The 15042-nt window shown below is 40.1% G+C and overlaps 1 protein-coding gene across 1 annotated transcript; it reads right to left on the bottom strand.

Annotated features, from left to right (window-relative positions):
• Positions 1-4532: 4532 nt before the first annotated feature.
• Positions 4533-14451, bottom strand: LOC118087937 (arylacetamide deacetylase-like 4). Its single transcript, XM_035121015.3, has 4 exons — positions 14157-14451; positions 8876-9092; positions 8100-8163; positions 4533-6104 (listed from the first exon to the last, which is right to left on the bottom strand). The coding sequence occupies exons 1-4, from the start codon at positions 14331-14333 to the stop codon at positions 5330-5332; spliced, it is 1233 nt and encodes a 410-aa protein (XP_034976906.1). The 5' UTR covers positions 14334-14451; the 3' UTR covers positions 4533-5329.
• Positions 14452-15042: the final 591 nt, after the last annotated feature.

Raw genomic sequence — 15042 nt, forward strand, 5'->3', positions numbered from 1 at the left:
ATAATTTGATGAGCTTTCATTAAAGATTAGATAAAATCTTACTTTCAAAGAGATTTGATATAAAAACCTCACACACAAAATGATTTTAAAATTTTTATTTATCAGGGTTTTTTTTACCATTTTTGAAGTCACTGTAAGCAGATATAAAATTGAACCCAAGCTTTAGAGTCACATATATACAACATTATATAGGGTCATCAAACACACAAGGAAGCTTTTTTTAGCTGCAGTAACAGTATAGACACCGCTAGAGGACAATGTTTTGCTACCTCTCCTGTAGGTTCTTTTCCCAGCATGCCCAGCAGGGTCTGCTGGCTGAGTTTTGAGGTCCCAAAAAGGGGCTTTTACCTTGCGCAGGTGTGGCATTTGTATACCCTATGTTGCTAAGAACACTCCCCATTGTGGAATGTGGTGTTGTGTCCAAATTTGATACGATATATATATAGAATTGTTAATACAATTTTATGAAATGGTAAAACGGCATACAAAAATAAAATAAAATGATTTGTGCGTAACCTTTTTTAATATTCCAATGGAATATACCTCATTTTAGTCATTAATAGGCAAACATTCATCTATTTGTGCTACAGCAAATCATTTTTGAGGGGGGGGGGGAATGAAAAAGTCATCACCCTAGTGTTCACACTGGAGAGCCAGTGTGGTGTAGTGGTTAAGAGCGGTAGACTCGTAATCTGGGGAACCGGGTTCACGTTTCCGCTCCTCCACATGCAGCTACTGGGTGACCTTGGGCTAGTCACACTTCTTTGAAGTCTCTCAGCCCCACCCACCTCACGTGATGTTTGTTGTGGGGGAGGAAGGGAAAATGAGATTGTTAGCCGCTTTGAGACTCCTTCGGGTAGTGATAAAGCGGGATATCAAATCCAAACTCCTCCTCCTCCTCCTCTTCTTCTTCTATACAGTCATACCTTGGAAATCAAACGGAATCTGTTCCAGAAGTCTGTTCGACTTCCAAAACGTTCGGAAATCAAGGAAGCTCTTGCAGCCAATCGGAAGCTGCAGAAGCCGCGTCGGACGTTCGGGTTCCAAAGAACATTCACAAACCGGGACACTCATTTCTGGGTTTGCGGCGCTCAGAAGCCAAAACATTCAACTCGCAGGGTGCTTGGGATCCAAGGTACGCCTATATTCATTAGGCTATATCCAATGTTATATCAAAGCCAGGGAAGATCCACTGACAAGAATGGATATGGGTAACTCGGGCCCGTTGATTTCAACGAGTCTACTCTGCTTAGACCTTAGCTGGCTGGCTACTACTGCGGCCTGTGTTTTGTTAGCCCAAAAATGGAAAATGAGCGAGGTCCCAACTAAAGATGAATGGCAACTTAAGCTGATGGAATATTGTGCAGCTTTCGGACTTAACATATAAAATAAAAGAACAAGAAGAACATTTGTTTAGAGAGGATTGGAAAATGTTTATTGAATATATAGGGTGTACACTTGGAAACGTTGGCAGCATTGAGATAAATTCAACAGTATAAATAAGTTTTGATGGATGTAATTAGGGAATACTGAATGGTTTAGTTTATGTAAAACATGCAGGCATTTATGATATGCAAAATGAACCATGGAAAGAGCAGAAGGGGGAGTCACTGGTATTTTAAGGATGTTTAAATGAGTATTCTAAATTGATACACACACACACACACACACACACACACACACACACACACACACATATATATATATATATATATATATATATATATATATATATATATATATACCGTGTTTCTCATATTATAAGACATGTCTTATATTTATTTTTTCCTCAAAAACACACACTATGGCTTATTTTCAAGGGATGTCTTATTTTTTTCCTCCTCCTCCTGCCGTGGCCAGCATTGCTGCTGCGCCTATCACTATGTCTTATTTTCGGGGTATGGCTTATATTCCTTGAATGCTTAAAAATCCTGCTATGGCTTATTTTATGGGTATGTCTTAAAATATGAGAAACAGGGTATATATATATATATATATACACTTAACTGAACTGCCTACATCCCACTAGATTTTTGTATAATTGCAGTCAGGGGCCATCAATGAGTCCAACAGCAGAGGAAGACAAAGAGGAGGAAGTTTTCCTCTTCTCTCTCACTAACACTAGAACTCAGGGGCATCCTATGAAGGTCTGTGTTGGGAGATTCAGGACAGACAAAAGAAAGTAGAAAGGAAAGAGTTGGGTTTCTTTTTTAAGCATTATTGATTAAAATAAAGCAGGCATAGCTTAAGTTGTCATCAAACCAGTTTGCAAAGACCCTCGTGGCCAGACAGAATTCCTAAGTGTTTTTTGCTTACTGGTTTGAGAAGGAAGTATGTAGTTAAATTGTGAAGCTGGCTACCGTAAGGGGTAGTAATGGTCATGAACATGGATGGGCTTAAAAGAGGATTAGACATATTCATGGAGGAGAAGACTATGTTCTTCCTCTACAGTTAAAGGCAGCATGCCTGCAAATGTCAGCTGCTATGAGCTTTCTCAGGCACTGCTTGTGGGTGTCCCAAAAGGCATCTGTCAAGAATGAGCCAGCTGCAAGTGTAAATTTGCATCTGGCTGCTGAATACAGTCAGAAACAGAGAAGTTTGGACTCGATGCTGGCTGAGCAGAGCACATAGCTGCCAGCATCGACTCCCTCTGACCTTGGACGGCCAGTTGCCAAGGGAATAACTGAGAGCGGGCTGGAAAACAGCCAAAGCTCAAAAAGGCACGAACAGCCACAGAGACAGGTTTTTTTTTGGAACAGGAAGAGGCTGTAGCTGACAAAACCAATCCAAGGCAGAGGCGAATAGGGAGGCTCCTAGACAGGAAGCAAAATAAGAGATGTAAGGGTCAAAAGTTCAGTATCGACACCAGAAGGAGTCTTCAGAAGGGTCATCTTGAGTGATAATGCCGGTGGCTTGGCTAGAGCTGTCTGGAGTTATCTGTTTGTTTTTGCAATAAATCCTCCTTTTTTATTACCTATGCTTACTGTGTTACCAAGCTGGGAACCTGGACTCCTGACAGCACCTACCTGGTCATTGTGAGAACAGTATGCAAGGCTAGGTGGGCCATTGGCCTGAATCTGCAGGGCTTTTCTTATGTCCAGCACATTGAATTTAATAAATTAGACTGTGCCAAACATTGGATCTTACTTTCAGTTTTTTAATGTTATGATTGGGAGAGCAGAATATGAAAAAGAATATGCCTGCACAGAAGGGGAAGACTACCAGTGCAGGCCAAAATGGGAACAATAGATACAAAATGAGGTCATTTGCGGATGACCTCATTATAACAACAGAGCAACCAAAGGAGAGCCTGACTAGAGCAATGGAAATTATGCAGGACTATGGGAGAGTTTCGGGATTTAAGCTGAACATAAACAAAACAAAATTACAGTGGTGCCTCTACTTACGAATTGAATGCGTTCCGAACGCACATTCGTAAGTCGAAAAAAATTGTAAGTCGAATCCCATAGGAATGCATTAAGTGCTAATTGACATCAAAGAAAGAGGAGGGTTTGGACTTAAAGATATACTATGAAACCGCATGCCTATCCTGGTTAAAGTAATGGTTCCTTCTGAATAACACTGACTTATTGGACCTAGAGGGGCATGACACCCGATTTGGGTGGCATGCGTATTTAAATTATGGGGGGGGGAGGCACATAAAGGTTTCACAAACCATATAATAAGATATCCTTTATTCAAGGTATGCGGAAAATACAGGCGGTTCTTAGAACCCAAGACGCCAAGATGGTTATCTCCTTTAGAAGCAATCACGGTAAAAAAAAAGAACATGAAAGGGTGTTGGACAACATATAATAACCTATTGATGGAAGAGGACGGCCAAATTAAAATGTAAAAATATGAAGATGTGAAAAACTATTTTTCAACTTGGTTGGAATATTATCAAACATATGATATATTCAAAGAAGACAAAAAAATAGGATTTGGAAAAGAACCGTCAAAATTGGAAATTGAATTAATAAACAACAAAACAAAAATAATATCAAAGATGTACAGGCCCCTCCTAGGTGCTTTGAGGTGATGGAGGAAGAGGTTAAAGTTAATATGATAAGATGGGCACAAGACATTGGACGGCTCATTATGATGGCTGATTGGGAACACCTGTGGAAAACAGATATAAACTTTACCGTGAGTTATAATATCAGAGACAACATGTTAACAATACAACGTCGATGGTATCTAACTCCCTCTAGACTTTGAAAGATATATAAAAATTTATCAAATTTGGGGGGGGGGGTCATAGCTGCCAAGTTTTCCCTTTTCTCGCGAGGAAGCCTATTCATCATAAGGGAAAATCCCTTAAAAAAGGGGATAACTTGGCAGCTATGGTAAGGGTGATCTATACCACATGTGGTGGACATGTGAGAAGATTAAAAGATTCTGTGGATTAATCTACGATGAAATCAAAAAAATGTTAGGAATAACATTTCAAAAAAGACCAGAGGTGTTATTATTAAGCATAGTTGGAAAAGACATCCCAAATTCCATGAAAGAGATATTCCTATACGCAACAGCGGCGGCCAGGCTTCTGGTCGCAAAAGGATGGAAGGAAACCGAGGTCCCTACAGTAATGGAGTGGCAAGGCAAACTACAAGAAATGGCAGAAATGGCTGATTTAATGAATAGTTTGAGGGGCAAATCAAGGCAAAAGCTTGCAGAAAATTGGGAAAGGTATAAGATTTCTGTTCAAAAATATAGCAAAGGTACATTGCCTATGTTAACATTTGACTGAAACTGAAGAACGGTGGAAAAAGATAAGATCTAAATGTGAACTTTTGATGCATTAAGAAGTAAAAATGCATTAGATAATTGATATAGAGAATCATACTATGTTACATACGTTCAGTAATAAAACAAAGATATACATCAGGAATTGACAGGAAGTCCGTGGAGTAAGTTAAACTTAAATACAGAAGATATTAAGCAGGTTCCTCTTCTTCTCCTATTCTCACTGTAAAGAATAATCCAAAAGCAAACAACAACAACAACTCCAACAACAACAACAACGAGATTTGAATATATATTTTTTTATTGTTTATTGTATTTAAGCTACGATTGTAGTAAAATAATTGGTCTAACAGGTACAAATGGATGGGGGGAGACTGTGAGGAAGGAAGAGAAGGAGGGCGGGTCTTGTGGAGGGGGAGGGAGGGGGGAGATAGTTTATTTATTTGTAAGTTGATGTATTTTGCATTTTGACTCTGTATCTTGTTTGGAAATTTTCCGTTTCTTTTCTTTTTGTGTGTGTGTGTATTCTGGAATGTTTTGCAAAATTTAAAATAAATATTTAATAATAATAAAAATATTTCTATGTACCTTTTAAGAAATCTGCTACATGCTGCAAACATTTCCTTGCAGCTGGAAATTCAAGTGGTCCCAAGCCAAAAGATAGAGTTATTCCATGGAACCCATCCTGAAGATGATGCCATGTCACTGGCACACCGCTGTCCTCTAGACGTTTCTTGTATAATAGTCCATCGTCCCGGATAATATCATACTCACAGGTTAAAATTAAAGTCTGAGGGAGCTGGCAGATGATGTTATCCTCCGCTAAGAGGGGGGAAAACATTGGCTCAAAACCTCGTTTGCAGATTTCATGAAGCTTTTGTGAAAATGGAGGAGGTACTGCTGGGACGTAGCCCCTAACCTTAAACTCTTCTGGGATGTTGTCAGCACTAACCCATTTTCGGTGCTTCAGCCATATATCTGCAGAGACATGGGCGCCCTTTATGATTCCATCCACATTGACCATCTTCCCTGTGAGATACATGAAACCGTGTTTGACGGTTCGTTTCCTGAACAACGGAGGAACGGAATGGTATTGCTGATGGGAAGGCAAATTGAAGTCCACTGCTTGTACGAAAGGGTAGATCAGGAACTGAGCTCGCACTCTTGGGAGATCCTTCCTTGCCACTAGTTGTTGACAGACGGCTGTAGCAATCGTGCCCCCGGAACTGTCCCCTCCAATGGCAATGTGGTTGGGGTCCACTCCGTATTCCTTTGCATGCTTCAAAAAGTGGGTTGCAGCAGTACAACAGTCCAAAACCGGAGTTGGATACAGATGCTCAGGAGCCAACCGGAAACTTACATGAAAGAGAGATATTTTATAAATTCAACAATGTACATTGCATAGAAAATGAGCATTTTTCTTCATGGCATATTGAAGGTGGGTGTGGGTGTGGGTGTCCTTTTTTTACCCCATGGGGGACATTCCTGTCTGTGCAACCTTCTGGGGGCTACATGGTGGGTGGAACCAGAGACCAAAAGCAGGCATAAAATGAAACTTTACCTTTGTACAAGTAGGCTAGATCCTATGAACACCACACATCCCTCCAACTTTGCAAGATATGCTCATTCTAGCCTGGCAGATGGTGTGTGTGTGTGCGTGCGTGTGCGCATGTGCACGCACACACACACATGCACACACACACACACACACGTGTGTGCGCGTGCAAAACAGGGACTATGGAGGTGGTCATCTGGGGTGAGTTTTGAGAAGAGTGCTCCATTCAGCCTGCATCCCTGAGGTTTCCTACCCTGGTAGGAAATTTTCAAGCTATCTGGGTTTTGTTTTAATCTTAGGGCCACTGTTTTTAATTCTCTCATCAAAATAAAGCACCCTCAAATTATACCAGTATATTGTGGAGCTAAATAAACTCCACAGCTCATCTCCAACTAAGTTATACTCAGAGTAAAAAAGTGGAAATTTTGAAAGAAAAGTTGCTGGTTTTCCAGGACATTTTGTCAATTTCCGCCCGGACATTGCTGCCGGTTGCAATATTCTGGATACGTCTGGGAAATTCCAGACGTATGGAAACCCTAGAACTGCACAAAACAAGGTAATGCTTAAAAAAATGAAAACAACAATAGGGTTAAGGGTTACTGATGTGTATTCTGAGGTATTCTTGCAAACTGTGCTATTGCCATTTTGATGTCTGTTTCTACTTCAATTAAAATGAAACAAAAAATATCTATATGGCACTGAGGAGAAAGAGAAATGATAGTTGTAGACTGAGATTCTATAAGATTTTAAAGGAAGTTTTGCTCCTCTCTTTCTTTTCATGCTCCACCTTGGGTAGCGTTGGGGAAGAAATTCCAATTCAGTTCACCCCTGGAGACAAACACACCTAATTTGAAATTTCCGTACTGAGAAGGAAGGAGATTTTTATCATATGTGGTGGAAATGCGAAAAAGTTAAACGATTTTGGGAAATGATATATAATGAACTGAAAAAGGTTTTTAAGTATACTTTTCCCAAAAAACCAGAAGCATTTTTGTTAGAAATTATAGGACAAGAGATCACAAAGGAGTACTATACACTATTTTTGTATGCGACAACTGCGGCTAGGACATTGTTAGCCCAAAAAGGGAAAACTCAGGATTTACCGACGATTGAAGAGTGGCAGACAAAAATGATAGACTATGCGGAATTAGTGAGACTGACTAGCAGGATCCGGAACCAGGGGGAAGCAAGGTTCCAAAGAGACTGGAGTAAATTTGTGGATTATATGGAAAAGAACTGTAGAAGTTTAAAGACACTTGCAGGACTGAAATAAATCCTACGAATTGACTTTAAATAGGAGGTATAAAGGAACTGCGAGATAAGAACTGAATAGAAAACCAAATGAGGGGAGGGAGGGAAGTCAAGCTCGGCAGAGCATTGAGAATGAGAGAACTGGGAAGAATTGTTAAAAAAAAAAGATTGATGTATGTGTTGTATTGTTTTTTTAATGTTTGTTTGTTTTGTTTATTGTTTTACATGTGCTTTAATTGGAAAATCTAATAAAATGCTTTTATTTTTATTTTATTATAATGTTATTTTTGAAAATAACATAAAAAATAAGGGTGAATTCAAAAAAGGAGGCTGGTTAATTTTTATGAGGATTTTTATAAGGAGAACTGAACTTAAGACTTAAGCAAAAAGGAGAGAAAATGAAATGGACAAACTGGACCATTGGTCTCTCTCTCTCTCTCTCTCTCTCTCTCTCTCTCTCTCTCTCTCACACACACACACACACACACACACACACACACACACATTTTTATTTTTATTTTACAAAGAGAAGGTAACCACTTACTTGACATTCACAACCACTGACTCACTTTGGTGGGCAATGTAGCAGCATGTTCTTTCATGGGCTCCTGGGGGGAGAAAACAAACAAACACACAAACACACACACACACAAATCAACAGCAATTTTTTTCTTAGGGGGGGGTTGTCCATAACAAAATTTCCTGGTCACTCATGTTGCAATCATTTTGAGTTATAGCCAACGTTAGCCCTCCCCAAAGTAAATCCATTGAAATTACCGGTAACAGATATGACTAATTTGGGTCTATTTATCTTATTTTACTTATTTATTTAATAAAAATTATAGGCCAGTGAATTGTAAAAAAACAAAACAAAACCCTGAAACCTAATGAACCTACTCTGGGAGAAACTTAGTTGGATTGAACCAAATATATATATAAATAATATAAATAAAAATAAAAATAAAAATAAATAATATAAACCGAACCAAGGCTCAATTCACATTTCTGCTTAGTTATTTCCGTACATTTCTGGAACCACTTTTCAAATCCCTTGGGGGGCAAAGCAGAAACATGCTCTTTGGCATTTTAAGGTTTTTTCATTGACCATTAAGGCTGGTGAGAATACAAAATTGGTCACCAGTGCGACTGGATGTCTCCGCCTCATTTTCTTACAATAGAATCCCATCCTGCCATGGGAATTTAACTTCAACTGCATACGGGGGCAATAAAAAGCACCCACCCACCGTCCATGGCAATCATTTCAGGACCCCCAAATTATCCTAGAACAATAAAGTTTTAAGATGCTTTCGAAGAACTTACGCATTGTTCCAAAGAGAGAAATGCCTCCATGAAAATACATCACTCCTCTCTTGTTCTCAGCAGATGATGTTTGGGGCCAGTGCACCCTGACTGGAACCCCATCGAAAACCAGGTCCTTTATTACCAGCCCTTGGTAGCGTTTTGGTGGTATCCAAACATCTAAGATCCTCCAGATCATATACCTGTGGCAAATGCCAAGTTTTTCCAGAAGCAGTCCCTATTTGGACCAAAACATTTTAGCATTTATGATCCACTTCGGATATTTTTGCATTCAAAGTGAAAAGCCCAAAGCCCAACCTCCTGTCATGTAGAGGACCAGATCTGAGAGGCTGAGAAATGCCAACGTCCGCCTTTGAATGGCACAAATCAATCACATCTTTTCCGCTTGCCAGTCCTGCCCCTAACACTTGGGATCACTCCCATTTCCCTAATCTCTTCTGGCTTTGCCCACTTTTTGTCACCTGTAGTGATAAATACAGATGGGGAAAATTAAATTTATTTGCCTTACAACAACAACAACAATAACAACAACAACAACAACAACCCCAACCTAAACCTCTTACCCTGGCATCCCCAAACTGCGGCCCTACAGATGTTTTGGCCTACAACTCCCATGATCCCTAGCTAACAGGACCAGTTGTTGGGGAAGATGGGAATTGTAGTCCAAAACATCTGGAGGGTCGAAGTTTGGGGATGCCTGCTCTTACCTAATGACATATGAAAATGCATCACATTAAGGTAAATTGCTTGCAAATACGTTTATTAGTCACAACTGAGCACAAATAATAGGAGGGATATTAGATGCTTAGGGGGCGACTCCTAGGGGTCAAGGTCCTTTCAAGGCCCCCACCCTAAGATATTGGAGGGGGCTGAAACCCCCCCACCAGGTTGATGGGCGTTGCCATTCAAATGTGTCACATCTTGTGATTATGTGGGGCAGGACTTACCTGCCCCCCCTCCACAATATTTTATTCAAGTTGGCACCCCTGCAGAAGTATGTACTAAAATGCTGGTGCATTTTCACAAGGATTAACATTTAAGATTAAGAGAGGGTAGGGAGAAATGGAGAAACCAAACCTGAGAGCTTTTTTTAAAAGTTGGGGTGGGTGGGATGAGTAGCAGGGGGGAAGCACAGGATTCAGAATCAAAATGTAATGGAAAGAGAGGTGGGTTTTCCCCTTTAGGGAGGAATGTTCTAACACCAGAGTAGGACACAGCCCTCCAACAAGAGAAAGCCGAGGATTGCAGAGATATATCGTAAGAAAACCTGTTATAAAGTAACTTTAAGCGAATTGGGAGGGAAGGGAAAAAGCGGACAAACTCCAGATAAGCGCCAAAAGAGAGAGAAAGATATAAAGTAACAATCTAAAGCAGGGGTCCCCAAACTAAAGCCCGGGGGCCGGATGCGGCCCAATCGCCTTCTAAATCCAGCCCACGGATGGTCTGGGAATCAGCATGTTTTTACATGAGTAGAATGTGTCCTTATATTTAAAATGCATCTCTGGGTTATTTGTGACGCCTGCCTGGTGTTTTTACATGAGTAGAATGTGTCCTTTTACTTAAAATGCATTTCTGGGTTATTTGTGGGGCATAGGAATTCATTCAATATTTTTTCAAAATATAGTCCGGCCCCCCCACAAGGTCTGAGGGACAGTGGACTGGCCCCCTGCTGAAAAAGTTTGCTGACCCCTGATCTAAAGTAACCTGAGCCGGCACAAACAGTGGAGGCGAAGGGTGAACAATAGAGGGGAGGAATAGTGACGGAGAAGAGGAGGAAGCAATTAAGACTGGTGCGGAGGGGTGGAACTGTATTCCGGGAAACTGAAACTGTGTTTCATAAAATTAAAAAGGGAGGAACAATAAAGGATTAATGGTGGGAAGAATTAAAGACAGCGAGACTGTTTTAAACAGAACTTTACAAACGGACAAACTTCCCCCTCCCTCAAGGAAGTGAGCTGAACAAAGAGAGGGAGAAAGAGGGAGTGCAAGAGACAACATAGAGAGACTGTGGTGACATCTAGAGGACTGGAGTGAAATAGGAGATCATCTCCTATTTATTTAAAGGACTGAGTTAACCTGATGAGACTTTGAAGATCAAAAAAAGGGAACTCCCAAATATAAAAAGAAAGAAAGAACATCACCAGGAGGAAGGGAGGAAAGAAGGAAGGAAAGCAAAGATGAGGAAAGGACAAGTACAAGGATCAACGTCGAATACTAGCAGAAGACAATCAACATCTCCGGAAAATGACCCACTGATGGACATCAAGGAACTGATTACCAAAATGAACAAATCCCTGAGTGAAAAGTTAGACTCATATGAAGAAATAAAAGAGGAGTGCACAAGCTGGCCCCAGTACAATCAGATCCAGAGTCTCTTCAATTGCCATAATAAAGTAGGATTTCAAGAAGGGAAATCAAAATTACAGGAATTATTAATTGAAAAAATTGGAAGGACAGGTCGTGAAGCTGAGGCTCCAATACTTTGGCCACATCATGAGAAGAGAAGACTCCCTGGAAAAGACCCTGATGTTGTGAAAGATTGAGGGCACAAGGAGAAGGGAACGACAGAGGACGAGATGGTTGGACAGTGTTCTTGAAGCTACAAACATGAGTTTGACCAAACTGCGGGAGGCAGTGCAAGACAGGAGTGCCTGGCGTGCTATGGTCCATGGGGTCACGAAGAGTCGGACACGACTAAACGACTAAACAACAACAATTAATTGAAAATATGGATAAACAAATTACTAAGATATATAAGTTTTTGTTAGAATGGAATCTTAAAGATGAAGAAGTTAAAAATACAGTGGTAAGGTGGGCTAAAGATATTGGTAGAGTTATATACAGTGGTACCTCTACTTACGAATAACTCTACTTACGAATGTTTCTACTTACAAATGGAGCTCCGTCCGCCATCTTGGATGCGGTTTAGATAGGATTTTTTCTACTTACGAATTTTTAGATAGGGTTGCTTCAACTTACGAATTTATTCTCCCAATGCATTCCTATGGGAGTCGACTTACAAATTTTTTCAACTTACAAATGTGCGTTCGGAACGCATTAAATTCGTAAGTAGAGGTAACCCCTGTAAAGTGTGCAATGGGAGGGACTCTGGAGGGAGAGTATGAAGTTCACAGCCTGCACAACAATAAAGGAGAATATGTTGAAAATGACCTACAGGTGGCACCTAACACCAGAGAAACTAAACAAAATTTATAAGGCAGGATCCAACAAATGCTGGAAGTGTCAGGAGAAGATTGGCACTTTTATGCATTGTTGGTGGCAATGTAAAAAGATACAAGAGTTCTGGAATAAAATCTATGAAAAATTTAAAAGCATTTTAAAAATAACATTTGGGAAAAAACCAGAGCTATTTTTATTGAGTATGTTGCCAGAAAAAATACCAAAAGATAGGAGTAATATAATACTATATGCAGGAGCGGCAGCAAGAATTGTAATAGCTCAAAAATGGAAAGGAACGGAGGTGCCAACTGTTCAAGATTGGTTAATCAAATTAGTAGAATACATGAATTTAGATAAAATGACAGCAGCCATAAGAAACACACCAAAACAGAGAGTACAAAAAGAGTGGAAGTTAGTGGAAGAACATCTGAAGAAAGAAGGGATAAATAATAAATTGGTAGTTTGTCTAAATTGATTTAAATATCGCTTAAAGGGAATATATAAATAGCAAGGGGAAAAAGATTCCCCCATGAAGGGCGAGGAAAAAATAAAATAAAGAAAGCAGGGTACAGTTAGAAACGGTTAGAAACGATATATATCCAATCAGAAGTATTTTTTATTTTTTATTTTATTTTCTAATTCTTGCTTTTGTATTGTTATTTTCTATCTTTATTTATTAGTTTTCCTTTTCATTTCAATTTTATTTTGTGTTGGAATTTATGTATATATATAATTTGCATATATAATTTGTCATTTTGCTTTTCATTTCCAAGTTTATTTTGTGTTATTCTGTGTTTACGTTATGTATGATGATTTCTTATGTAATGTTTTTAAAAGAGAGAAATAAATGTTTTTTTAAATTCAAAAATAGAGAAAAAAGAGTAGGACACCATCCTCTTTTTATGCTCCTCCCGATCAGGGCCGTCTTTACCCGGGGGTGCAAGGGATGTGGGGCACCCGGGCACCAACTTCCAGGGGGCGCCAGGACCTGCCGCTGAAGCCGCCTAAGCTCTTAACTATCTACCTGTTATGAAATTATAAATAATTTTGATCAAGCTAGAAAAACAAAATACATATATACCTTGGTGTTACCAAAATGTATACCTATTGTTTCACTAAAGGACTTTCGACTTTGTGCACTCATTTACCAAAGACGCGCCGCGCCAGCAGCAGCGCTTGTCAGATTCAACAACGGCGTTTGTCATTCACAACAGCACCGTGCACATGAAATTTACATCAAAATATTATGTTACGTGTTGCATTGAGCTGCTGTGTGGCAGCGGGGTCAGCGGCACCATTGACAAGACTGATGTTTCGCCTAAACAATACTTATAAGTTTAAATGTGGTGGTGTTTTATACTTAGGTATAAGTGTATTGTAAATAAATGAGCAAATAAAAAAGTTTGTTTATTTTTCCTCCCTTCTTTCGTAAACAAGAGATAAGGCGTAAGTGTGGTGTCTGACATAGGCACAATAAAAGTTAATTTGGGGGCTAAACTAAATCCGGGGGTGCTGGGCGAATCTTTGCACCCCAGCAGCGCATATGCTGAAGATGGCCCTGCTCATGATAGAAATATGTCGATGGGGACAGATAAACCCCTGCTTTGAGTCATTCACATACTGTCTTCTCTTGTATATTATTTGCTACAAAACCTGATGACTAAGCTATTTAGCGACGAAACGTCAGATTACTGGAACAATGTACGAGCACTGAACCACTGATATATCACAAGTGGACTCTTTATTACTGCGTTTGCAGAGGGAGAGACTTGTAACACTGTAAATATGACAGCTGGGCGGAATTTGTGTAAGTGCTCTGAAAAGAAAAACCACTACTCAAGCTGCATGCAAGAAAAAAAACCCCCAAGAAACCCTCATTTGCTTGAAGTGTGGAAGGCTGAGAAGCGGAAAAGGCTACAGCATTATCACAATGTGGTTGGGGTGTGTGTGTGTGGAGATATTAGAGATGGACAAAGTAATTCACAAGACACAAGTTGCAACTCAAAAATGCTCCCTCTTCCCTTGACAGAGGCAGACACAGGCACTCTGTATCCCATACAAGTTGCTCAGTAGGAGAAAATAATCATACACGGACACTTACCAGTCCGAAGACATATCCCGAAGCCATACTGATAATTCGTAATTTTGCACCATGGGTGATTCCTGGAGGAATGTGAGTCCTGGTAAGATGGCAATAAACTCCCCATGCAAGCAGCAAAGAATGGATAAAAATGGCCACATATAATGTCAGCATCCACAGAGTTTCACCGAATGCCATTCTCCTTAAGCGAAGATGCACCGATGAAGGGAATTTCCTTGTAGCCGACGCAGGTGACTTTGGCACGGGAGTACTTCATGCCTTGTGAAATATAGTGTCTCTTGCCAACCCACACAGATCTCTGGTGGGGAACCCACCAATTTAATAGTCAGGTCACACATTCCAGGCCATCCTTAATTCAAGAATGTCACAGAAAGTGAGGGTGTGTCAGGAAAGATGAGTGCTGTGTGGCTGTACTGTTGGAGTCAATCCTGCCCCGTCAGTTGCTCTTGCCCAAGCCTGATTGCTGCTCATACGACTCCACTTTTTGCTTTTAGAGTTGCTTAACTTTAGAGTTTAATCCTTACGCTGAAGCAAAAACCTCTCCTGCAAACACGGTGATAACAACACTGCGCACCTTATTTATTAATCACTTGGTTACAGTAATATGTTTAAAACCATAGAATCATAGAGTTGGAAGAGACCACAAGGGCCATCCAGTCCAACACCATCAAAGCATTCCTGACAGATGGTGTAACAGAAGTGTAACAGATTCAGCATGAGCATTATACTACATATTTCTTTCACAAGTATGTCAGAGCTGAATACAGCACTAACCATCCATCCTGGAACAAATGCACTGGAATAGAAGAAAAGCAACAAGATAGCTACACTGGAAAGACCACATTTTAGAAAAAGAGTGAACATGAAAGGGCTCCCCTCTAGATCC

The sequence above is a fragment of the Zootoca vivipara genome, chromosome 6 (genome assembly GCF_965207765.1).
Source record: "Zootoca vivipara chromosome 6, rZooViv2.hap1.1, whole genome shotgun sequence".
Lineage (NCBI taxonomy): Eukaryota > Metazoa > Chordata > Lepidosauria > Squamata > Lacertidae > Zootoca > Zootoca vivipara.